The sequence below is a fragment of the Pteronotus mesoamericanus genome, unplaced genomic scaffold, assembly GCF_021234165.1.
Source record: "Pteronotus mesoamericanus isolate MK-2021 breed Mesoamerican mustached bat unplaced genomic scaffold, CSHL_Meso_final contig_169, whole genome shotgun sequence".
Lineage (NCBI taxonomy): Eukaryota > Metazoa > Chordata > Mammalia > Chiroptera > Mormoopidae > Pteronotus > Pteronotus mesoamericanus.
In genome coordinates, this window is record NW_026555068.1 from 6409873 (window position 1) to 6434863 (window position 24991).

The 24991-nt window shown below is 34.5% G+C and overlaps 1 protein-coding gene across 1 annotated transcript in view; it reads left to right on the forward strand.

The window, feature by feature from the left end:
- Window positions 1-24991, forward strand: part of ADAM2 (ADAM metallopeptidase domain 2) — an 89045-nt gene that overhangs the window by 58810 nt on the left and 5244 nt on the right. The window contains exons 14-17 of the mRNA XM_054565766.1: window positions 4808-4913; window positions 13886-14069; window positions 22751-22825; window positions 23066-23198. Of these exons, the coding sequence (XP_054421741.1) occupies window positions 4808-4913; window positions 13886-14069; window positions 22751-22825; window positions 23066-23198 (498 nt within the window). The remainder of the gene's footprint in view (window positions 1-4807; window positions 4914-13885; window positions 14070-22750; window positions 22826-23065; window positions 23199-24991) is intronic.

Sequence of the window (24991 nt, forward strand, 5' to 3'; positions counted from 1 at the left end):
TTTAGCTCTTAATTTAAGGTATCTGATCCATTTGAGTTACTTTTTATATGTCATATATTCAACTTCATTTTTTTTTGCATGTGAATTTCTACTTTTCTCTACACCAGTATTTAATAGACTGTCCTTTCCCATTGAATGGTTTTCGCACCCTTCTAAAAAATTATAGGCCATATAAGCAAGAGTTTATTTCAGGATCTCTATTCAGAATCCTTATATATCTGGGTTTATGCCAGTACCATGCTGTTTTCAATACAATAGCTTTTGCAGTAAGTTTTGAATTCAGGAAACGTGACCTCCAAGTTCAATTTCTATTTTCAAGATTGTTGTCACATTGAGGTCCCTTGAGATTTCATATGAATTTTAGGACTGATTTTCCATTTCTGCACAAACACATAGTTGGTGTTTTGATAGGTTTGCATTAAAGCAGTAGATCACTCTGGGTCATATTGACATCTTCATATGTTGCCTTTCAACCCATAATCATGGGATGTGTTCCATTTATTTCTCTCCCTTAATTTCAGCAAAATTTTGTGGGTTTCACTGTACTGGTTTTTTACCTCTTTAATCCATTTTAAACTTAATTTTTTTGATGCTATGGAAAATGGAATTGTTTACTTAATTTCCTTTTGGGGTTTTTCATTGCTAACATATAGAAGTGCAACTGATCTTTATACATTAATTTTGTGTCTTAAAACTTAGCTGAATTTATTAGTTCTAGCGGAATTTATTAGTTCTAACAAGTTTGTATGTGTTTGTGTAACTTTAGGGTGTTTTGATATATAAAAGATCATGGCAACTGTGACTACAGATAATTTTGCTTCTATTATTTCAATTTAGATTATATTATTTCTTTTACTTTCCTATTGCTCTGACAGTCAAGACTTCCAGTACTATGTTGAACAGAAGGAATGAAAGCTGATATCCCTGTCATGTTCCTTATCATAGAGGAAAAGCTTTCAGTTGTTCACCAGCGAGTATTATTTCAATGTCTGTTTCTTATAGATGGCCTTTTTTATATTCAGTACTTTCCTTCTACTCCTAGTAAGTTGAGTGCTTTTATCATTAAAAGGTGGTGAATTTTGTGAAATGTTTTTTCTGGCTCAGTTAACATGATTATGTGGTGAGTTTTTTTCCTTTCATTCTACTATTTTGGTGTAATATATTGATTTATTTTATTTATTTATTTATTTACTTTCTTGTATTTTGAATGATCCTTGCCTTTCAGAAATAAATCCCACTTGGTAATGATGTATAATGTTCTTAACATGCTCTAGAATTCAGTTTATTAGTATTTTGTTTGTTTTTTAAAAATTAATGCTTATAAGGGGTATTAGTCTGTAGATTTCTTGAGGGTTTTTATGTCTACATTTGTGACAGATATTCTCAAATTTTTCTTTCTTGAAATGTCTTTGGGTTGTTTTAGTATCAATCCTCATTGAGTGATTCAGGAAGTACTTCCTACTCATATTTTTTGGGGAGCATCCATGATACACTTAATTGTTTGAAATTTTTGTGGAAATCACCACTGAAGACATTTGGACTCAGGTTTTTAGTAGGAGGGGAGAGTATTTTCTGCTTAATAAAATTTATCAATTTTGTTGAACTTTTCAAAGAAATTTTTAATTTTGTTGATATTCTTTATCACTTGTCTGTTCTGTGTTATTATTTCTGCTATAACCCCTTTTACTTTTTTCATTCCGTTTGCTTAATGTTTAGAATTCTCCTTTTTCAGTGTCTTAAGATGGAATGCTAGGTTATTGATTTTAAATCTTCATGGACAAAGCCAAAGTGGGGAAGGATTGAGGGAGGGAAATGGGGGAAGGGTACAGGGGAAGGTGGTGGCAGGAAGTTGGAGATAAATGTATTTGAACAAAAAATAAAAACTAAAAAAAAAAAAAAAGAAAGAAAGAACCAGAAGTAGGAAGTTTCTCAAGGTGTATAGCATTAATTTATGATCTTTATGAAGATATACCTTATAAAAGAAATAAAACAAAAAAGAATCACTTAAAAAAATTAAAAAATTAATGGTACTATTATATTTCTTAGCGATTTCCATATAACTGGATACTTAGATTATTTCTAATTTCTTGCTATTATAAATAATACTAGTGGTAACATTGTTTTTTTTAAATAAATATTAAATGTTTGAAGTAAAAAAAATCTTCCTTCTTTCCTAATTTAAATATTTACAGTTATAACGTTCTAAGTACTGTTTTCAAAGTTTCTTACGAATTTTTGTATGCCATGTTTTCATTTCCATTCATTGCAAAGTATTTTCTAATTTCCCATGAGATTTTTTGGGAATCTCATGGGAAATTGTGATGCTTTTGTTATTTTAAATGTGTGTTCTTTAATTTACACATTTTTGCATTTTCCTTATGTATTTATTATTGATATTTAAATTTAATTTAATTGTATTCAGAGAACATAATTTGTATGACTTTAATTCTTTGTAGTTTAGATTTTCTTGCGTCATGTGTGATCTGTCTTGGAGATCATCCAAATGCATGGAGAAGATTAGGTATCCTGCTATTGTTGGATAGTGTTCTGTAGATATCTATTATGTGTGGTTTATTTGTAGTGTTGCTCTCATTTTGTATTTTCTTACTGATCTCCTGTCTATTTGTTCTAGCCATTATTGAAAAGTTGGCAAAAATCAGCAATGTGCCTTGGATATGGTGCTTTTGCAAAAGTTCAAAATAGATCATACCATTTCAGTAAGGCTGCTGGCTTTTGGCTACCATGGCACTGAGGAAGAATAAGAATATTCTCAGCTAAAATATCACAAGTTCTTTTGTCCTACTAACTGTATTAGCCAGGATGTCCCTAGAGAAACTAAATCTGTAGCAAACACAATTATTGTATTTTCTTTTCTTGTATAGTATATGTAACAATATATGAATACGTATATTGTCATCTGTCATCTACCTACCTATCAAAATTAAGGAATTGGCTTATATCTCTTTGGGTAAATCTCTTTTCTGAGAGACACTGGACAGCTGAGACAAAAAAAAAGGCAGAGCTCACAGATGATGTCCACCGCCATCGCCCCACACAGAGAACATGAGTAGGCCCCTAGATGTGTGCCAAACCAGATGCCTTCACCACAGGCCAAAGCTCAAGTACAAGCAAAGTGGTCTCCTGTACAGAAAGACTGATCCTGTGTTTTATCTGCTGTCTATTCAATGCCCTGGGGGTGGTAGCCAGCCAAAAACTATCTTTCTGATCGTTACCATCCCATGTCACCCAGGAATGAAAGCTCCCCTAGTCTCCAGAGCCAGATGATTTAGGGACAGACATCCCCTGGGCTGCAGCCCCCAAAACTGGAGCACCCTTTAAAATCCAGGGCACCATCTTAAAGATACTAGTACTCTGGAGCGTGGCAGAGTGAGAGATCGCACCCCCTCTCTGTGGGCTTGAAAGGGTTCCAGTAAGTCTTTAAGAGGCATGTTTTAGTGTATATGTACCATGGTTCCCTTACTCAATTAGTTTGAAAAGATAGATGATTTTATTTTACAGTCTTTCTTGGTGGTTTTTTAGATGTAAAAACACATTTCTATTGAAGTTTTTTTTTCACTGTCTCCATCTTTAATTTCTGCCTTTGAGAAGACCTGTCTTCAGGCTAGATGCTTCTCTTGTGTAGATATTACTATCATGTGTCTTTTTGTTACATGACCTGAAGCTAATTAAGTAAATCAGAAACTGACCTTTGTTAAGGTTAGAGTTTAGATAAGGCTCAATCTACATCCAGTACACTCTCGCTTCTAGGGCATAACTCTCCAGGTTTTTCAACTGAGAGGTGGTACATATACGAAAACTTCACTCCCTGGCAGGTACTGCACAGAAACTGCAGAAAAATCCGCACTGCTTTACAGATGTCATCTCTTTATCTTTTAATCTCCTGCTTTTTATATGTTTTAGAAGCAGGAACAAATCTTGAAAGGGGCTAACGTAAACATTGAGGCCCCTGAGTCTCTAATTTTGTCATTCTAGCTATGAAAGATCTCCAGCTTAAGCTTATTTTATGTCCTCCAGCAATGGCCTGCTTCTCTTCTTAGTCTTACAATTTTGACATCTCATCCATTCCAGGGTTGCAAATGACGTCTGGACAAAAATCAAATGCATATTTTTAGTTCATTATTGCTTCTAGGAGTTTCAGATGAGATCCTGATGTGTCTACTGGGGCTCTTTTTCCTGGTGTGTCTTTTCAGCATGACAATCCAGTGGTTAAATCTTATCAGAGGGTTTTGTCTTAATCCATTAACTACATTAGAGCTGATAATGGTGGGTTATAGTTAAGTAAACTGCTCTTTAAATTGGTTGAATTTTATGAGAACTACACACATTCTGTTCGTGGATTGGATAGTGAATGTGAAGAAAATAAATTTTGGCTTCAAGATTTTGGGATCTGAGAAAATTATGAGGAAAAAAGCAAAGTATTAGCTAAGTGGCTTGACTTAAAAAGACATATATGCAAACACAAATTATGGACCAACAAGTCAATTATTTTTTTAAAGTTTCTTAAATACTTATCTATATGTATTTCTAGACTTACTGAAAATTAAAAGATAAACTGCGTACCATGTTTATATCTAAGGTATCTGGATAGTAAACAAGAGTGCTTTCAACTTGTAAATATTTCATTGAAGTGGTTTTGTGTGATCTTAAACATAGTTTTTATTTTTGATTTATATTATAATCTTATTTTGTGTAATAGATTTTTAACCTATTTTAAAGTGTTAAATGTCTTTGTCAATTATTTTAAATTAATATAAGTTCAATATTACTAATCACACGTTTTTTTCAGAGGCACATCAGGGCCCTGAAGAGTGTATTCAATACCTTAATTCTATGGCTGATGAATCTGGGAACTGTGGTTCAGATACTTCAGGATACACGAAGTGTGCCACTAAGTACGTTTTATAAAATATATCTGAGAAAGCTTATTGCCTTGAATTTGAAAATACCACCAGATGAGTTTATGTGTAATAAAATTATCACCTGCTCGTGAAGGAAGACTATGTTTAATCAAATTATAAATGTCTGACACACAAGATGCCTGTACTTTTTTTCTCATATATCCAAATTACCCCATATATCTTTCCACAGACTTTGACTTACTTGCTGTCACTTTAATTTTACAAAGGATGGCCATTCTTATAGTGTTGAAATGAAAACACATGAATTTTTACTATCCAGGAAGTAATAAAGCACTGTGTTTAAGAGTATGTACTCTGCAGCTAGACATCATGGTTTCAAATCCTAACCACATTGCTTTGCTTTAGATATATGTTTTACTTTTATTATATATAAATATAAATATCAATTTTACTAACATCGTTGGTCTGGTACCAGTGTGGAATTCAGATCACTTATGAAAAGTACTTAGAATGGGACTGATACATAGTATGTACACCAGAAAGTACATCATAGTACATATATAAGTTGCTTTTTCATATACTCAAACCCAGAATACACAGAAGTTTGTTTCACAATTGCTAAAACATATACTGACTGAAGGAAACCTCCTAACTGTTGTGACTATATGTTCTTTGAAATTACTGGCAATTTTTATGTTAGTTGCTAAAAATTACTTCTCTGATAATTGCAATATCTAGGTCATTTGATATTGGTATCGAATGATTTATTTGCTCCTTGACTATGCCAAGCAATTTTTTATTTTATATTGGATACTATGAATAATGTATAGTGGAAACTCTGCATTCACTTATGCATTTCAAAAGGCTACACATCTTGATATGGAAGGGATTTAACATAACAGCAACTGAAAACAGTGTTCATTCATTTGTCTCTTCAAATGCATTTTATGAGTTCCCTGGAGTCTTCACTGCACATGCTTAGTTCAGTGGTCAGCCAGGATTAAGGGTGAAGTCTATATGTACATCTCAGGGACTAGTGCCTCTTAATTTCCAGTCAGAAAATTGACACTTACGCCCATCTTCTCATTCTACCTTTTGATTACTCAAGCTTAGAAGATTGAATGTGTTCTCATGAATTTTTTTAAAAGCCACAATATAAAATATCTCATATGCAGTTTTCATTCTTCAGGCTCAATTATCATATAATTCTTCCCTTTCTGTTTATACTCCAAAGCCGTGTGTGTGTGTGTGTGTGTGTGTGTGTGTGTGTGTGTGTGTGTGTGTGTGAGAGAGAGAGAGAGAGAGAGAGAGAGAGAGAGAGAGAGATTAGAATTCTACCCTAACTGGAATCCCCTTCAACCCACGTCTTAACTCTAGAAATGATTTTTAGGTCAAGTTCTCTGTCAATGTCTTCCAGCCAAAGACCATCGGGAATAAACCTGTAGTTGAACAAGTTGGGTTTCTCACACCTTGCAGTCAGTGAAACTCCACACTATGGGATACTGTGAAATATCTTCGTTCTAGAGTTTTAGAGACTTGTTGTAGGACTTGAGCTTGTGTTAAGTGATTTTCAGTAGGGTTTTGGAATTGCATTTTTGCTCTGAACTGGATGGCTTCAGAAAGAGGAGGCGATCCTGTGTCCTGATATCTTAATAGATCTTGTATATGAGGAAGGAAAACTAGATTGAAGCTGAAGCTGTAATTGGTAATAAAACAACAGTCACTCATATTAGCTGGATGACAGGGATGTTTGGTAATTTTATTACTTGGACAATGTATATTTCTTGTCTCCCTATGTTCAGACATGAACCACCATGGTCTCAGAATGACTTTACCTAAAGTTAACATTCTCGTAATTGCCTATGATCAACAGGTAAGCACCATGGTCTAGCAGTGAGTGCAAGTCAGCATGTATCAACTTCAAGGCCTTGCTGTTAATATCAGACCTTCACCTGCCTGTCAGAGGCTGCTTTCTTCTTTTTTCATTTTCCTCTTTTGCCCAAAGGCAGAATAAGTCAGGTCATAAGAAATTGCTCCCCCCACCAAAAAGTTTCTCTAAGATATCTAGATTTTCCCCATTGCTAATATTTTACTGAGTAGGAAGTTATTTAGAGAACATGGTAAATATTGGGCTGGGGTTAGTCTCTCCTGCCCCTTTTGGTGCAGGTTACTTTGTTGACATGACAATGGGTGTGTGATAGCCTTTAAGATCCCAAATAGAATTTATGGTCCAAATAAAAGTTTTGTGTTCTAACATGTGCTACAAGCAGGTGCTCACAGTAATCCATCAGACATAATTTTGAGAATATCTATTTTGTTAGAATATTGCATCTTAAGTGATGTACATAGTGATAACTCCACAGTATGTAATCTATTTACTTTTGTTTATTAATGTGACTTTGACCCTTAAACACTTATTTTTAAAATTATTTAATTAAAAGGTAAATAGATGTTAAATTTAGCCTAGTAAATATTTAGGAGTTCAGATAAATTGAAGTGATGCATTTAAATACTTAATTGTTTTTATTATTAATTAGATAAGATATAGTTTCCTACCTAACATGTATGTAGCTACAGATTTTTTGCTGCAACTCTTTTTTATCCATGTGTCTTGGAAAAGAAAACTACCCTTTTGAATTCTAGTTACTTGGACATGAAGCAGGATTAATAATCCTTTCTCTTCCTATTTCATATGACTTTTTACATAATTTAATTTTCATTTTAAACACCTAAAAACACTACTGTTTTATAGAGTTTTGTTTACAGTCCAATTATAAACATAGCAGTCTAAAAATAGAGTACATATAAACTCCTTTGAGTCTTTTGTCTTCATTTATCTTGAATTTATCTTTTAATTTACACAAACTAATGGTTAAATGTAGTTTAGCTGTACAACTTGACTAATAGTTCCATCATGCAAGTATATTCTCTCCAATCTCTGTGTTCCTATCTCAACAGTGATAGATGAATGTAGTCTTTCCAAAATTTTCATAGAAATTGATTCTTAATGTATGCATTTTTTGGTGTGTTATACTTGATATACCCAGGATAGTTTTTGAGGTTCAAATAGATTGCTCTCATATTACTATTTTATATTTTTATTGCTGAATAATCCTAAATATCAGTAAAAATGATATATACAACACAAATAACACAATAGTTTATTCATTCACTTATTTATGGTCAATTAGGTGGTGCATTGTTTTGAGGTATTATAAATAAAGCTGCTACAAACCTTTGAGGAAGGTTAGGTCTTTATGGCAAGATATAGTTTCATTTATTTTGGGTAGATAGATGCATAGGGTTATTTTTGCTGAGTCACACAAGTTCTTATGAACCATTTTTCATAAACTGACCAATTGTTTTCCAGAGTGACTGTGCCATTTTATATTCACAGAATCTGAGAGTCCTTGTTTCTCCACAATGTGGTACTCCTTGGTATTGTCAGTCTGTTTTATTTTAGCTATTATAGCTATGTTATTTTTGTTTAAATTCACATTTATCTAATTAATAATTATTTTTAGCACTTCCCAAGTTTTCTTGTCAATGTGTGTATCCTCCTGTGTGATGAATCTGTTCAAATTTTTCCATTATATTTGGAAAAATTTACTTTTCACCCCATCTGTGTATCTTTTTATTCTGAACTAAATGTAGAGTCACCAGAAGTTGCAAAAATAATAGAGAATACAGAACCCCCCTGAACACTTTAGTTGGTTTCCCCAAATGGTAACATCTTATTATATTTACCTGTAGTACAATATCAAAACCAGGAAATTGGAACTGGTAAATTCATAGACCTTATTCCATAGATTTCATCAGTTGTACTTGCGTTGGTGTGGTCTGTGTGTGTGTGCATGCACGCACTGAATTGTCATCTTAACAATACTGAGTTTTCAATTGATAAATGTATAGGGTTGACCAAAAAGTTCATTTGGTTTTTCTTTTTTTCCATAAGATGGCTCTAGTAGCACATAGTTTTCTTGAAATTAATTTGAAGCAATTTTGTTAGATTATATGGTAATAGCTGTCATATCAGTGTGCATTTAAAAAAACTTGTCAAAATTGAAAAATTTTTGTGTAGCCATTTTAGTATTGAAGATGGAAGAAAATAAGAAACATATTTGGTGTATTATGATTTTTTATTTCAAGAGAGGTAAAAACACAACTGAAACAAAACACCAAAAAGATTTGTGCAGTGTATGGAGAAGGTGCTGTGACTGATCAAATGTATCAGTGGTGGTTTGCAAAGTTTTGTGCTGGAGATTTCTCAATGGATGAAGCTCCAGTTTCTATGGAGAAATGAGCTGACAGTCTTATAGGAACTCCCCTCTAGGTAACTAACTTCTTTTCTTTTGCTTCTTTTAAGATTCTCTCTTTGCTTTTAACCTTTGGCATTTTACTTACGATATGTCTGGAGTGGGTTTCTTTGTATCCATCTTGTTTGGGGCTCTCTGTGCTTCCTAGATGGGTAGGTCTATTTCCTTCACCAAATCAGGGAAGTTTTCTTTCATTATTTTTTCAAATAGATATCCAATTTCTTGCTCTTTCTCTTTTCCTTCTGGCACCCCTATGATGCAAATATCGGAATAATGAGGTTGTCCCAGAGGCTGCTTATCTGATCTGCATTTTTTTAATTCTTTTTTCTTCTTTTTGTTCTGAATGGTTGTTTTTTGCTTCCTTATAGTCCAAACAATTGATTTGATTCTTGGCTTCATTCACTCTACTGTTGTTTCCCTGTAAATGGTTCTTTTTTCAATTAGTGTATCTTTCATTTCTGATTGGAGCTTTTTTATGCTGTTTAGGTCCTCACTAAGTTTCTTGAGCATCATTATAATCAGTTTTTTGAACTCTGCATCTGATAGATTGCTTATCTCCATTTTATTTAGTTCTTTTTCTGGAATTATGATCTGTTCTTTCATTTGGGTCATTTTTTGTTTGTCTCTTCATTTTTGGCAGCCTTCCTGTGTTTGTTTCTATGTATTAGGTAGAACTGTTATGATAACCTGTCTTGGTAACTGGCCTAATGTAGTAGATGTCCAGTAGGGTCCAATGGCACTGCCTCCCCTATCACCCAAGCTGGGTAGTTGAGGTATGCCCTTTGTGAGAGATGAGTACATCCTCCTCTTTTAGTTGAGCCTTGGTTGCTGTTGGCAGGTCAACAGGAGGGATTTAACCAGGCCAGTCAGTTGTGAGGACTGGCTCTGACCACAGACCATCCACCTCCTTCCTCCATGGAGGACTAGTTGTGCAGGGTCAGGGTGGTAGTGCTCTGACGTGGTCTGTAGCTGTCCACTGGGTGTTCTGGCCCAACCTGTGTTTTGTCTGGGGCCACCCTCTGTGAGCAATAGAGCAATCTGAGATGGCTGCTACTTGTGCTGGATTTGGAGATTCTCAGGCAAAGCTATGCTTGAATCTAGGCTGGCTGCTGCTAGTGCCAAGCCTGAGGCCACTTAGCAAGAGGCACAGGGACTGGGGGTCACTGAAGCCAGCTGTTACTTCTTTGAAAGGATTTAGGAAATTGTGGAACAGGAGCCAAGACCAGCCATTCATATGCAAAAGCCACTGTTAACGGTAGTATGTTGGGTGGGGCGGAACCTCAGGGGATATCCAAGGCATAGCAACAGTATAAGCAGGTTGATGGAGTCTCCAATATGGCACCTACCTGCCAGCTCTGTTGGTCTCTCCACCTTTTTGTCTGGGAGAAAGTTGTCCTCCAGTTCTCACCTTGATGCCAGACAGTTCAGTTCCTCCCTGTATGCTATTGGTGCCCTTCAAGCTGCTACCCTGGTGCTGGAGCTCAGAGGGAATGAGTCTGAGTAAGTTTGTGTGTGAGTTCTTTAAGAGGAACTGCTTGGGACTCTAAAAGTCTCTTCCACTGACTCAGTCCCTGATGGTTTTTGGAGCCAGAAATTGTGGAGACTTATCTTCCTGGCACTGGAATCCTGTGCTGGGGGGCTTGGTGCAGCACTAGGACTCCTCACTCCTAAGATAGCCCTCCAGAATTTTTATTCACCACACATGGATGTAAGACCAGCCTGTTCCACATCTCTACCCCTCCTATCGGTCTGGATGGATGTGGCTTCTTTAATTCTGTAGTTGTCAGACTTCCATTCAACTTGATTTCTGCCAGTTATGAGTGATGGTTGTTCTATAATTTACTTGTAATTTTGATGTGGTTTTGTGAAGAGGCAAGCCATGTTTACCTGTGCTGTCCTTTTGCCTGGAAGTCAACCACGTACATTTTTTTAAAATGCACTTGGATGTAAACTTAGAAGTAGATTTCCTGGGTCATTTAGCAAGTATATGTTTAACATTTTAAGAAACTGCCCAAATATAATATTTTCCAGAGCAACTGTGCTATTTTACATTACCATTAACAATGCATGAGAGTTCTAGAGTTCAAGCTTTTGTACATCCTCAGCTTTTTTTCTTGCTTTTTCTTTTTTGTGCCATTATATAGAGGTATGTGGTTCTGGTTTTAATTTACATTTACCTTGATTTATGAAATGACTCCTCTTTCATGTGATTATTAGGCATCTGCATATCTTCTTTGGTGAAATATCTTGGGAAATCTGGTGAAATATCTTGGGAAATCTGTAGACCATTTTTTAATTAGGTTCTGTTGTTTTTATTGAATTGTAAATGTAGCTTATGTATTTAGGATATAATCTTTATCAATATATGAATTATAAATATTTTCTTTTGGCTATCCTTTATTCTTTCTTTGACGACCTCTTTTGGAGAGAAAAATATTTCAATTTTGATGATGTCTAGTTTATTCATTTATGTTTTTACATATCATGGCTTTGATATATTACCTCAGAAATATTTGTCCCATTACATAAAAGTGATAAAACAGAAACATTTGCCTTGTTTCTGATTAAAGAGTGATATTCAATCTTTCAACTTGAACCATGATAATACTACGCGGTTACACATACAGATGTATCAGATTAAGGAACTTCCTTTCTATTCCTGGTTAGATGAGACTGTTTATTATGGGTCAGTACTGGATTTTATGGAATGCTTTTTCTGTGATTATGCACTTTTCTCTTCATAGTCTATGAATTAGAATCTGTTAGATATTAACTTGATCCTGTATTCCTGGTTAATTCCCACTTAGTCATTAAAATTATATAATCATTTTTATATAATTCTAGATTTGGTTGGCTAATATTTGTCAAGGCTTTATGTATCTATGCTTATTATGTTGTGATGATTTTGCTTGTCTTTGATATTAAGATAATACCTGTCTCATAAAATAAACTGGAAAGTGTTTTACCCTTATTTTTTTCTATAGTTTGTGTAGAGTAAGTTTAGAATTCACCATTGAAGCCATCTGGGAGTGTGTGTGTGTGTGTGTGTGTGTGTGTGTGAGAGAGAGAGAGAGAGAGAGAGAGAGAGAGAGAGAGAGAGATGGCTCCGTTTGTGAATCAGGGAGCACGGGGATGGGGGCAAACTTAAAGTTTCCTCAGGAGTTACTTCCAAATCAACCTTTTGCAAGTCTCCTCAGCACATGCACATGGCCTTCCAGTCAGCTAGGAATGCGATGTGAGGAAAGTTTACCACCACCCTTTTTGGAGCTCTCTTTTCTTGGATTATGCTTAAATTCTGGCTGCTCTATCATTGATCCCAACTTGAACCTCAACCTCAGACTTAAGAGTAATGCTGTTTTTACCTTAATTCCCTATCAAGTTTGCTTTTTTAACTCAAAATGCTGCTGGGAGAGATTTTTTTTTCCTGTTCTCTGCACCAAATCAAGAACAACTACACTAACATTAAATGTATTGGTTTTCATGTCCAAAAGTGCCCTGGTAAAATGACAGCATTCACAGGGCTGGGAGAGGCTGTGGGAGAAGACTCAGGCAAGAAGACCACAGCCTCTCATTGTTCTTACTTGATTTTATAGCAGCTTTTCATAAATACTTCTCAATTTGTTATTTGCTTTTAATCAGTTTTCATAGCCCTGAAATGATTGTTTGGACAAATTTTCCCAATTTTATTATTTTTTGAGGGGGAGATGGCTTAACCTATGTCTTTTCTCTCCCACAGTCCTCTCATTTAGATTTATCTACACAATTTTCTTTATTTTGTGCCTGATTTATCACACAATCTAGCAATGGCCCATGATAAACATACTCATATAACTAAGAAAGGAAAGGAATCTTTTTAATCATATTAAAGCTATATATATATGTGTACATATATATTAAAGCCGTATATATATTTATTAATACAAGTTACATATAGGATCAATTCTTTCAATGGGAAGAACTCAGTGTACAGTTTACAGCAGTACTGCTAGTGAAAAATTTTCTTAATTATTATCTGAAAATGCCACATTTCATTTTGAAATATATTTTCTCTGCATATAGAATGAGAAAACAGTAAATGCCTTGTTTCACTTTTGAATCTGCCATTCAATAATCTTCTGCTTTCCATTATTTCTTTTGGAAAGTCTATCATAAGTTGTATTATTGTTTGTTTGTTATTAATGCTCTTTGAATTTTCCAGTTACTTTTATGACTTTTTTGGGGTTTACAATGCCATTTACTATGATGTGTTTAGTAGTTTTATATTAATATTTATTGCATATAATATTTCTTGAATGTGGGTCTCAAAAGTCTTGCACCATAATGCTGAGAGTAGTATTATGTTTAAAAAAACTGAAGAGGAGTTTAAGTAAGACTGATAATGAGATAAAACTTTACTAATTTTGTAGGAGAGAATAAACTAGAAATTGATTATGTCTAAAAATCAAAAAAGTGAGGTAATCATTACAAAAAAATGTTTTCAGGCTAACTAGAAAGTAGTTCATAATTATTAAAATGTCCAGTTATTACTAACAATACAGGCAAAGCAGTCATTTTTTTGTGTGTTTCATAATTAATTGCATAGATCTTTTTTTAAAATGTCAATGCTTTACTTAAGTCTTCACTTTAGATGCTCTTCTGATATTTGTCTGTATTTAAAACTAATGATTTTCATGTATTGGTACATTACAGTGATCTGTTGTGTGGAAAATTAATATGTAAATATGAACAAGAAAGGGCACTTTCCATTAGGAGTGCCACTGTCACTTATAGTAAAATAAACGAACATACGTGCGTCTCACTGGAGTATGCGAGTAGTCATCCAGAAAGCTCAAAGATGTGGGTAAAAGACGGAACTGTTTGTGGTGAAAATAAGGTACGTAGTCTTTCATTCCCAAATGATTTTCTAACTTATGCTCTCATTTTAAATGCTTGATTAGTATCCGCCTCATAATTTAAGTTCACATTCAATTTCAAAACTAAGAAAATAGAAAACTTTTAAAACAAAAAAAAACAATAATCATCATTCATGCATAGACAGTATCCCCATGAATATTTTATTGGCTGTTTTTCATAGAAACGATATATATTCACTGATTTGAAAATCATATTGTTCATCCCTGTATTTTGTTAAATTACGTTACATGGAGTACTATTAATGTCATGAATTATTCTTATTGTATAATTACTTTAAAATAGCTGTTGTATAATATATGTCCATTTGGGTGATGAAAATCATAAAAAACACATAAAGAGAAAATTATTTGAAGGCACATGTCTGAGGCGTAACTACTCTGTTTTCAGAACCTTCAATCATCTCTCTATTTCTCTCTCTCTACATACATGTACATATATAGCTATTCTTCCTACATCTCCCTAGATTTTTTTTCTCTGTAAAATTCATATCACTAATGTATGTACACATAAATACACAACTGAAGCTTAAATTATTTTCATATCTCAGTTTTAAGGTATAAAGCCTCTCTGGTCTAATAAAAACATAATATATTAAATTACTTAATGAAGAAGAGAGGGAAAGGCGAAATATAATTGACTTGGGAGCACAAGATTTCTTTTGTAAATGGGAAGTAAAAATTTTATGTTTTGGTTGTAACCAGGTATAAATGAAATCTCATAATTTTTCACATTTTAGTTTAAGTCATTATGTATGTATACACGTTTAAAACAGTATTTTTACCTGATAATTATAGAAATATTTGTCATATTGAAATCTTATCACAACCTAACTTTACTAATATTCATTTAAAAATTAGGAAGTAATAAAAGAAAACTTGTCACCCCAAATTCTTACATGAAGCTGAATCATTTAAAATATTGTGTAATAAGTTTGCTTTTATGAAATTTATTTTGCAAATATCTCAACCATGGTAAACAAGCACATTCATTCAAATTGTATATTCCTCATATACCAAAGAACTTAATACATAAATATTTAGGATGTCCTTGTCTGATGGGGATAACAATAGATACAGTTGATCTTCAAACAACACAGGTTTGAATTTAAACTTATATGTAGATTTTTTTCAATAAATACACTTGGCTCTCCATATCCATGGGTGTCCCATCTGTGGATTCAACTAATGGGGGATTGAAAACAGTATTTTTGAAGAGCTGGGAACCTGCAGATGTGGAGGGCCAAAGGTATGCATTGTTATATACCATTTTATATAAGGAACTTGAGCATCTATTGATTTTGGCCTCCACAGAGATTTGAGAACCAATCATCTGTGGATACCAGGGGCTGACAGCAGTTAAGTTTTGGGGGAGTCAAAAGTTAGACCCTGATTTTCAGCTGTAAGTGGGTCAGTCCCTGTAACCCTGAGTTGTTCAGGGATGAACCATATTTCCTCTGCAATGTGAGTTTAAGGATGTTACCTCTTATCTTGGTGTATAAAACACTGAATGTAAAATACTATTCTTGTGGTAAAACATGCATAACATACAACTTACCATTTTAACCATTTTTAAGTGTACAGTTCAGGGACACAAATACATTCGTATTTTTGTGCAACCATCATCACTATGTTTCTCCTGAAAACTTTCATCATTCCAAACAGAAACTCTGTACCCATCAAACCATAACTTCCCAGTGACCCCTTCCCATGACCCCTGGCAATCACTATTTTATATTTTGTCTCTATAAATTTCAATATTTAAGATACAGTACCTCATACAAGTGGAATCATGCAATGTTTGTCCTTTTGAGTCTGGTTTATTATACACAGATTAACATTTTCAAAATAATCCTTACTGTTGCATGTATCAAACTGTTTTTCCTCTTTAAAGACTGAATAGTATTCCATTTGATGTTTATACCATAGGTTGTTTATCTATTTATTTGTCAATGGACATTTAATTTATTTCCACATTTTAGCTGTTATAAATAATATTGCTATTATCACTGGTGTACAAATTTATGTTCAGGTCCTTGTTTCAGATGTTTTGATTATATACCTAGCGGTAAAATTGCTGGATCATTTGGTAATTCTGTTGAATTCTTGAGGAACTCTTGTACTGTTTTTTACTACCTTCCATTCTCACCATCAGTGCCCAAGAATTACAATTTCTCCACATCCTCATCAACATTTAAAACAAAATTTTTACTGATAGATATTCTAAAGGGTTAAAGTGGTACCTCATTATTAATTTTTATTTCTCTAATGATTAATGATATTAAGCATATCTCCATATGCATATTAAATATCAACATTTCTTCTTTGAAGAAATGCCTTTGCACAGCCTGTGTCCATTAAAAAAAATTTGAGTTGTTGAGTTATGAGTTCTTTACATATTCTAGATATTAATCCTTAATTAGATATATGATTTGCAAACATTTTCTCTCATTCTATGGGATGCCTTTAAATCTGTTAATTGAGTTATTTAATGCACAAAAGTTTTTTGTTTAGATGAAGCACAGATTATTTTTTTCTTTCTTCTTATGCCTTCTGTGTAACAGCTACAAAATTATTGCTAAGTTCAACAGTAATTACTCCATTTTCTCCTAGGAGTTTTATAATTTAAGGTCTTATGCTTTAGGTCTAGGATCCATCTTGAGTTAATTTTAATATATGGTATAAATTGAAGGTCCAAGTTCATTCTTTTGCATGTGAATATTTAGTATGAATTTTTGTGGCAACCTTATTAAAAATCATTTGATCATATCTTAAAGGCTTTACTTCTGGGTTCTTTATCCATCTCCTCCGATTTGTATGTCTGTCTTTATGTAAGTACCACACTGCTTGGAATGCTGTAGTTTTTTTAGTAAGTTTGAAATCAATAATTGGATGTCTATTTTTTAAAAAGATTGTTTTAGCTATTTGTAGTCCCTTAATATTCTACAATGAGTTTTAGAATGTTTTTCCATTTCTGTAAAAAACAAAAATAGACATTTTATAGGATTATGCTGAATATGCAAGTTTCTTTGGGTTATATTGACCACTTGACAATATTAAGTCTTCAATGCATGAACATGGGGTATCTATTTGTTTGTGTGTTCTTTAATATCCTTCAGCAATGTTTTCTAGTTTCCAGTGTACAAGTCTTTTAATTCCTTGATAAAGTTATTCATAAACATTTTGTTCTTTGTGATGCTATTGTAAAGAGAAATGTTTACTTAATTTCCTTTTCAAGATGTACACTATTAGTATTTAGAAATACAGCTGATTGCGTTGCATAATAAAAAATTCAAATACCTTAATTAAAAATATTTTATTACTAAAAGACCCTTTTTGAGAGTAAAGGGTCCTGTCTTGATGGCTGCTGACTTATTAAAATAATAAATTTTCTAATGCTGGGGTGACTATGACAAATTCTTAAAATAAGACAATGAAGATTGCTTCACCAATTGACTCTTCCCTTTCATGAAAATTTCTTTGCATCATGTGATCCTATTCGATAGCATTTTACCAACAGAACTTTCAAAATTGGAGTCAATCTTCTCAAACCTTGTGCTGCTGTATGAGCTAAGTTTATGTAATATTCTAAACCCTTTGTTGTCCCTCCAACAATCTTCACATCTTCACCCAGAGTAGATTTCATTTCAACAAACCACTTCCTTTGTTCATTCATAAGAAACAGCTCCTCATCCTTTAAAGTTTTATCAGGAGATGGCAGCAAATCAGTCACATCTTCAGGCTCCACTTCTAATTCCCATTCTCTTTGCTTTTTCCACCACATCTGCAGTTGCTTCCTCCACTAAAGTCGTGAGCCCCTCAGTCATCCCTGAGGGCTGGAATCAACTTCTTTTCAAACCCCCTCAATGTTGACATTTTGACCTCTTTTCATGAATCACTAGTGTTCTTAATGGCATTGGCAATGCTAAATCCTTTCCAGGTTTTAAATTTATTTCACCTAGATCTATCAGAGGAATCACTCACTATTACAACATCTGTAGCCTTTCAAAGTGTCTTTGTTAATAAGACTTGATCTGTGGGCTACAAATGGATGTGTTCGTAAGCATGAAAAAAACATTAATCTCGTTGTACATCTTCATCAGAGTTCTTGGGTCCAGGTGTATTGTCAATGAGTAGTAATATTTTGAAAGGAATCTTTTTTTTCTGAGCAGTAAGTCTCAACAGTGGGCTTAAAATATTTAGTAAGCCATGTCATAAACAGATGTGCTATCATCAGGCTTTGTTGTTCCATTTATAAAGCAAAGATAAAGTAAATTTAACATGATTCTTTAGCACCCTAGGATTTTTGGAATGGTAATTGAGCACTGGCTTCAAATTAGAGCCACCAACTGCATTAGACCTTAACAAGAGAGTCAGACTGTTCTTTGAAGCTTTGAAGTCAGACATTGACTATGAAAGTCCTAGATGGCATCTTCTAATATAAGGCTGCTTCATTTACATTGAAAGTCTGTTGTTTAGTGTAGCCACCTCTGTTAATTATCATAGCTAGATCTTCTGGATAACTCACTGTAGCTTCCTCATCAGCTCTTGCTGCTTCACCATGTACCTTGGTGTTATAGAGATTGTTTATTTCCTTAATCCTCATTAACCAACCTTGTGTAGCTTCACACTTCTTTTCTGTAGCTCCCTCACCTCTCTCAACCTTCACAGAATTAAAGAGAATTAGGTCCTTGCTCTAAATTAAGCTTTGGCTTAAGGGAATGTTGTGGCTTTTTTGACCTATCCATACCACTAAAACTTTTGCCATATTAGCAAGAAGGCTTTATTGCTTTCTCATCATTCATGTGTTCACTGGAATGCACTTTTAAGTGCCATCTAGAACTTTTCTTTTGCATTCACAGATTGGCTCTTTGGCACAAGAGGCCCAGCCTTTGACCTATCTCAGCTTTTGATATGCCTTCCTCACTATAATTAATTATTTTTCTTTTGATTTAAATTGAGAGATGTGAGACTCCTCCTTTCACTTGGACACATAGAGGCCATCATAGGGTTATTAATTTGCCAAACATAAATATTGTTGTGTCTCAGGAAGTAGGGATGCTTGAGGACAGGGAGTGAGAGGCGGAAACAGCTAGTCCAGTAGAGCAGTTAGAACATACGCATTTATTGATTACATTCCCCATCTTATATAGGCATGGTTACTGGCACTTCAAAACAATTGCAATGGTAGCATCAAAGGCCACCGATCACAGGTCACCATAAAAAATATAATAATGAAAAAGTATGACATACTGTGAAAATCACCAAAATGTGACACAGAGACACAAAGTGAGCAAACACTATTGGAAGAATGGTGCTGGCAGACTTGCTTGACACAAGGTTGCCACAAACCTTCAATTTGTAAAAAACAAACAAACAAAAAAAACCCATGAATTATGTAAAGTGCAATAAGTGAACACAATAAAATGAGGTATGCCTGTATTGTATTTTTACAGACTTTTTAATTTGTTTTGATTGTTGTATCTCTTTGTTGATATTTTCATGTCATTTTTCTGATTTCCTTTCATTCTTTATCCATGCTCTCACTTAGCTTCTTCAGCATTTAGTACAGTCATTTAAAAATAACATCTGTCACCTTATTTTTTTCCTCTAAGCGAGATGTGTTTTCCTGTTTCCTTTTATACCTTGTGATGTTTTTTGACCGCCACTTCTCCCGGTGTTTCAGAGTGGTTCTGTGCAGGGGCAGCTCTGAAGCTAATCTGTTGAGTAGCTCTGAGCCTTGCATTCAGCCGGAAAGAAAACTTGTGGTCGTCTGGTATTTTTTGTGATGTGTGTCTTTCCAGGGCCTCTATGAGGTTTTTTTGATTTCCCACATTCGTGGATGTTTTTAAATGTCTTATTTTCCCAAATAGTCTCATGCAAGCATTTCTTTGGGGCCTTAGATGGTCTGTTGTAATATCTTGCCCCAAGTGTCTGCAAGATCTTTGTCTCTCTTCAGCTTTCTTGAGCAGTGCCGTTGCTTCTCTCCATCGAAGATTTAAATTAGGTAAACGAAGACAAGTCCTTCAAGAACTTCTCAGACAGGCTGTAACATTGGAACATGGTCCCCCTGCTCTCATCAGTTTAAGGGGGCTTGAGAGGGTGGAACTGGGTGCTCAGTGGCTGCTGTCTTCAGGCCGGGACTGTGCTGTGCCAGGGGAGGAGTGAGGCAAAGTTGAGCAACACAGACTTGCCCACCATTTTGCGTTTCTCTTGATGCGGGTTTGCTTAGTTGCCTCAGACCTTAGACTGCTTCCAGGGCTCCTATACGTTTCTTTCCTTCCTTCCTTCCTCTCTCGCCTACCTCTTCCTCTTTCTCCCTCCCTCCCTCCCTCCCTTCCTTCTTTCATTAAAAAAAACAAATATTTCTAAGGAAGAACAAACCTTGGGGCTTCCTAGTGCGCTATTTTGCTGATTTCACTCTCTGGGTTATTTTTTTCAGGATTAGGTAAAACTTGCTTATAAGTATCACTGGTGTAGGGTGCACACAATCATTTAAATCCTACGTGCTTGGTCACTGATGGCCAGGGGAGTATTGCTGGCTTCAGCCTTTGATTCTATTGAGAAATCACAGTGCCTCACTTTTTCTGAGCCTAAAAATAACCTTTACTTTATTTCCAGTAACAATGATATATTTTTTTTACAAAATAATATGTACACCTCTTTTGGTTGTTTTATTCACTATTTTAGGTCCTCCACACAAGAAGGTTTCTACAGAAACCTATTCTGGCCAAGTGAAAGGAATAAGATGTATTTTCTTTCTTATCTCATAGCAAATAAAAAAAAATCTGTTACAAAGTGTTTGGTGAAGAACCATAATTTTCTTTATATCCTTCTTATGTGGAGATAAAGAATTTTTGTGGTTTTATAGCTAGATTCCTACTTTGGATGGTGTTCCTCCCTAGCCTTCCTGCATGGTACAACAGAAGTAAGCATGTTAAATCAGAAAAAAAAATAATTTCATTGCACAGAAACAATACAAATAATTATAAATCCCTTCTTGCCTTCTTTCTAGTCTGGCTCAAAGAATTTATTTAACAGTTTTGAGAATCAGGTTTATTTTTTTCTGAACAACAGCTGTGCAAATTATATACCTAACTTTTCTGCCCAAGTTCTAGTTAGGTGTTAAGGGATCATTCTGACAAAACAGATATATTTCTAACTGTAGCAGCAATAGTGTGTATCGAGAGCCAGAGCTTTTAGACTATACCACAACCACTCAAAATAACCTGAGTATATTTGTCTTCAGTATATTTCTTTCTAATTCTTAAACAGGCATGTATTGCCATAATTACCAGGCAATGTCAATAATGTATCTTCCCATGCTCAGTCATGGTTTAGTAAAACTTGTGTGAGCAGATTCATTCTCTGACCTTAAAAATTAGTATATTATGGTCATATATATTCCAAGAATTAAGAACCTCAAAGAAATATTACCAATATTATTTAGAAACATTTTTTAAAATGTTATTTTGTTTATTATCAGTTACTCTAAGGGTTTCTGTGAGTGCATAAACATTTTTTAAAGTGTTTTGAAGCAAAGTATAATTTAATATTACCAGGTGAAAGAAGTCTTAAAAATAATATTCTAGACTTTTGATCTTTATACTTAGCTTTCTCCATCTCAGTTAATTGTACCACAGCCAAGAGAGTTAACCCAGCCAGAAACTCTGTTGCCAATGACACATCTCTGTTTTATCCTCTGTGTATTATCTATCACTAGCCTTAGGTGGGTTAAACTTTTTATCGATATCTCAAATACAACCATGTATTTCTATCTAAACCACTTCCACTCAATGTCACTCTATGGTTATCATTTTCCTGAACTACTGTAATGGCATTCTAATTTATCTCTCTACATTTTTCTTTTGCTTTTCTGTTCTCTTTTCTAAAATCTACTTTAATGAGCTGCTTATCTTTCATTTAAATCTCTAAATAAAACAAATTGCTTATTTGTTATAGGCCGCCTTTCTGATTAAGATCAAAAGGTCCTACACAATCCTGCCATAACAACTTCTGTCAAATCACACTTAGCTGGTTTTTTTGTTAGTGTGTGTGTGTTTCTATGTCTTTTACTGCAATATGAGCAATATGAAACTCTTTCGTGTTCTCAGGGCAAAGCACAATGTTGAACTCAAAGATTTAGTCAGGTAGTGATTTAATGTTTTTCTGTGTAACAGTTACATTGCCCTTAATATTTTTCAAAAGTTTCATACCACTTCCATCGTAGGGTCATTTAAAATGTTATTTCTTTTCCTTTAAGTCCCTATCTTTCATTGTTATGCTTTATTAAGTTCTGTTCAATGGTAAGGTTCAATAAGAAGATTTTTCTGTTCTCCAGTATTAGGTAAATTCCCTATATTTTATTTTTTTCCTGTAACTCCTTTTTCACTATATTAATTATCACATGTTAATGTTTGATTTTTTAAATTTCATGTCTGTACTTTCCATCCCAGCAAAGCAGGGAAGATGCTTTTATTGCTTTGTTTACTCTCAAATAATAAAAGTCAAATCTAGTGCTAAAACATACTAGCACTATAAGTTAATCACTTATTATTAGTATATTAATATTTATTGTAAATCCCATAACTAGATGCTAAATACAGATGACATTTCAGTAAATTTAGGCTTGTTTTCTTTTTAGTTGTGCAAGAATAAGAAATGTATAGAGGATGACTTAAATTATGACTGTAATCTAGAAGGCTGCAGCTTTCGGGGTGTAAGTACCAGCATTATGATGCAAGACTAGAAATCATTGCCCATAATCCTAGGAAAGCAAACACACAACTAAACACACACACGCGTGCGCGCGCACACACACACACACACCCCACATACAATCATAAACCACATTTTAAAAATCAGCCTTATCTGACTTAAGTATTTTTTTAAAAGTCCACTTGAACACCAAAAAATTTATGCTGCTTATGTTCTGAGGTGACATTTCCCCTGTTTTCAGGTATGCAATAATAAAAAGAGCTGTCACTGTGACCACGGCTATTTACCTCCAGATTGCTGGGCCGAACATGACTCATGGCCCGGAGGGAGTGTTGACAGCGGCAACTTCCCGCCCGCAGCGGCCCGCCGTCCCGGTACGGGTGAATAATGAATTAAAGACAGAATTAAAACATAAATACTATTTTATCTACCAGTTTATATTTATATTATGTTTGGACGTCAAATAATAAATCACAAATAGCTGTTTATGTTTTCATTACAGAGAGTAATGTAATAGAACATGTTTAACTTATATTGTAGATGAGATAGGTCAGTAAGACCCAGCCAGAAAAATAGAAATCACTTTAGTCCTTCATACAGAAGAAGTTTAATATAAAGCATTGGGTAAGACATAATGGCAGAGATACAAACCAGAGAATGGTGAAACAAGCCAGAGATTAGCAACAGCAGGAATTCATTATCACTTCTTGGGCCTGGTAGGACAATGGTAAGAGGTGGCATTTCTGAAACCAGAATCTGAGCTATGTGGCATGACATGTAACTGTATGGTAAAGGCTACATATGGGCATCTAGACCACAGGGAGTGGTACTGTCCTGCATATGAAGTAGCAGCGGTGTCCAACCTGCACGTGGGCCACCTGCAGCCCAGGACGGCTGTGAATGTAGCCCAACACAAAATCGTAAATTCACTTAAAATGTTATGAGATTTTTTTGTGATTACATGTCTCAATGTATTTAACGTGTGGCCCAAGACAACTCTTCTTCCAGTGTGCCACAGAGAGGCCAAAAGTTTGGACACCCCGATAGAGGTAGAGAGTATTGAGTGGAAGGAGGAAAAATACCTTGGATATTTCACTCGTCCAACACTCCAAATTTTGTCCAGCGACTCCCATTGGCTAAATCTGACTGGAAGACAGAGAGTCAAGGAGCCTGGGGGATGTAGTTTTCTACAGTTTTTTTTTTTTTTTTGGTTCATGCAGGGATGGACATTGGAGTAAGCCAGCGTATCCAATGATGCTTAGGGCCAGGCTTCCTTTTTATAAAAACTTGAATTTGCATATAATTAAAGCAAGTCTTTCCAGATTTTGAGCTAGAGGTAGTTCTTAAAATTTCTGCATTCATTTCATTGTTTAAGGTCATATGGTAATATATTGCTAAATTATAACATTATAACATATCTAAGCATTATCAAGCTGTTTCCCTTTTAGTAGTAACAATTAACTTGTAGTAGCTTATGTTCAAATCGACTGATATTAATTGCTTCTGTTTGTGCACACACATGCCATTTCCCCTGTGAGCACAGGAGATTATTCCTTTCCTGGAATCCAGACTGACTTTAGTGATAGGATTAATCAATGAAAAGCACAGAAGTGAGACTCTGGGCCTTCCACGGTCTTCCTGCAGATTCTGACTCGGTATTTTAGAATACCAATTCTTGGGACTCTCCTTATTGGAACACTTAGTCTGTTGAAACATCTGCTCTGTATGAAATTTGACTACATTGAGACAAAAGTATAACTATACAACTAAGCCTTCCCCAAATTCAAGACCCACAAAATGATCAAATTTAAATTATTGTTTTAAATTTACTAAATTTGTGAGTAGTTCCTTACACAGCTCTGAAAACAATTTGCTACCAGAAGGTGTATTTATATAACAAGTATCTACAATAAAACATTGGCATTAGCTTTGGAATTTGGATGGTGTGTGGTGGAAAGACCTCTAGGAAACTGTTGAAGACTACTAGTGTATGATAACATTGCCTTGAGAAGACAGTTGGTGAGCAATTCAAAAGCATGTTATGAGAAGTTGGAAAATATTCTTAAGGTAATAAATGTCTAACGGCCAAATTTAAGATATTAAACAATAGAATCTGATCTCAGGTAAACATTAAGTCAAGCACGTGACTCTAAACCCCTCTATGAAA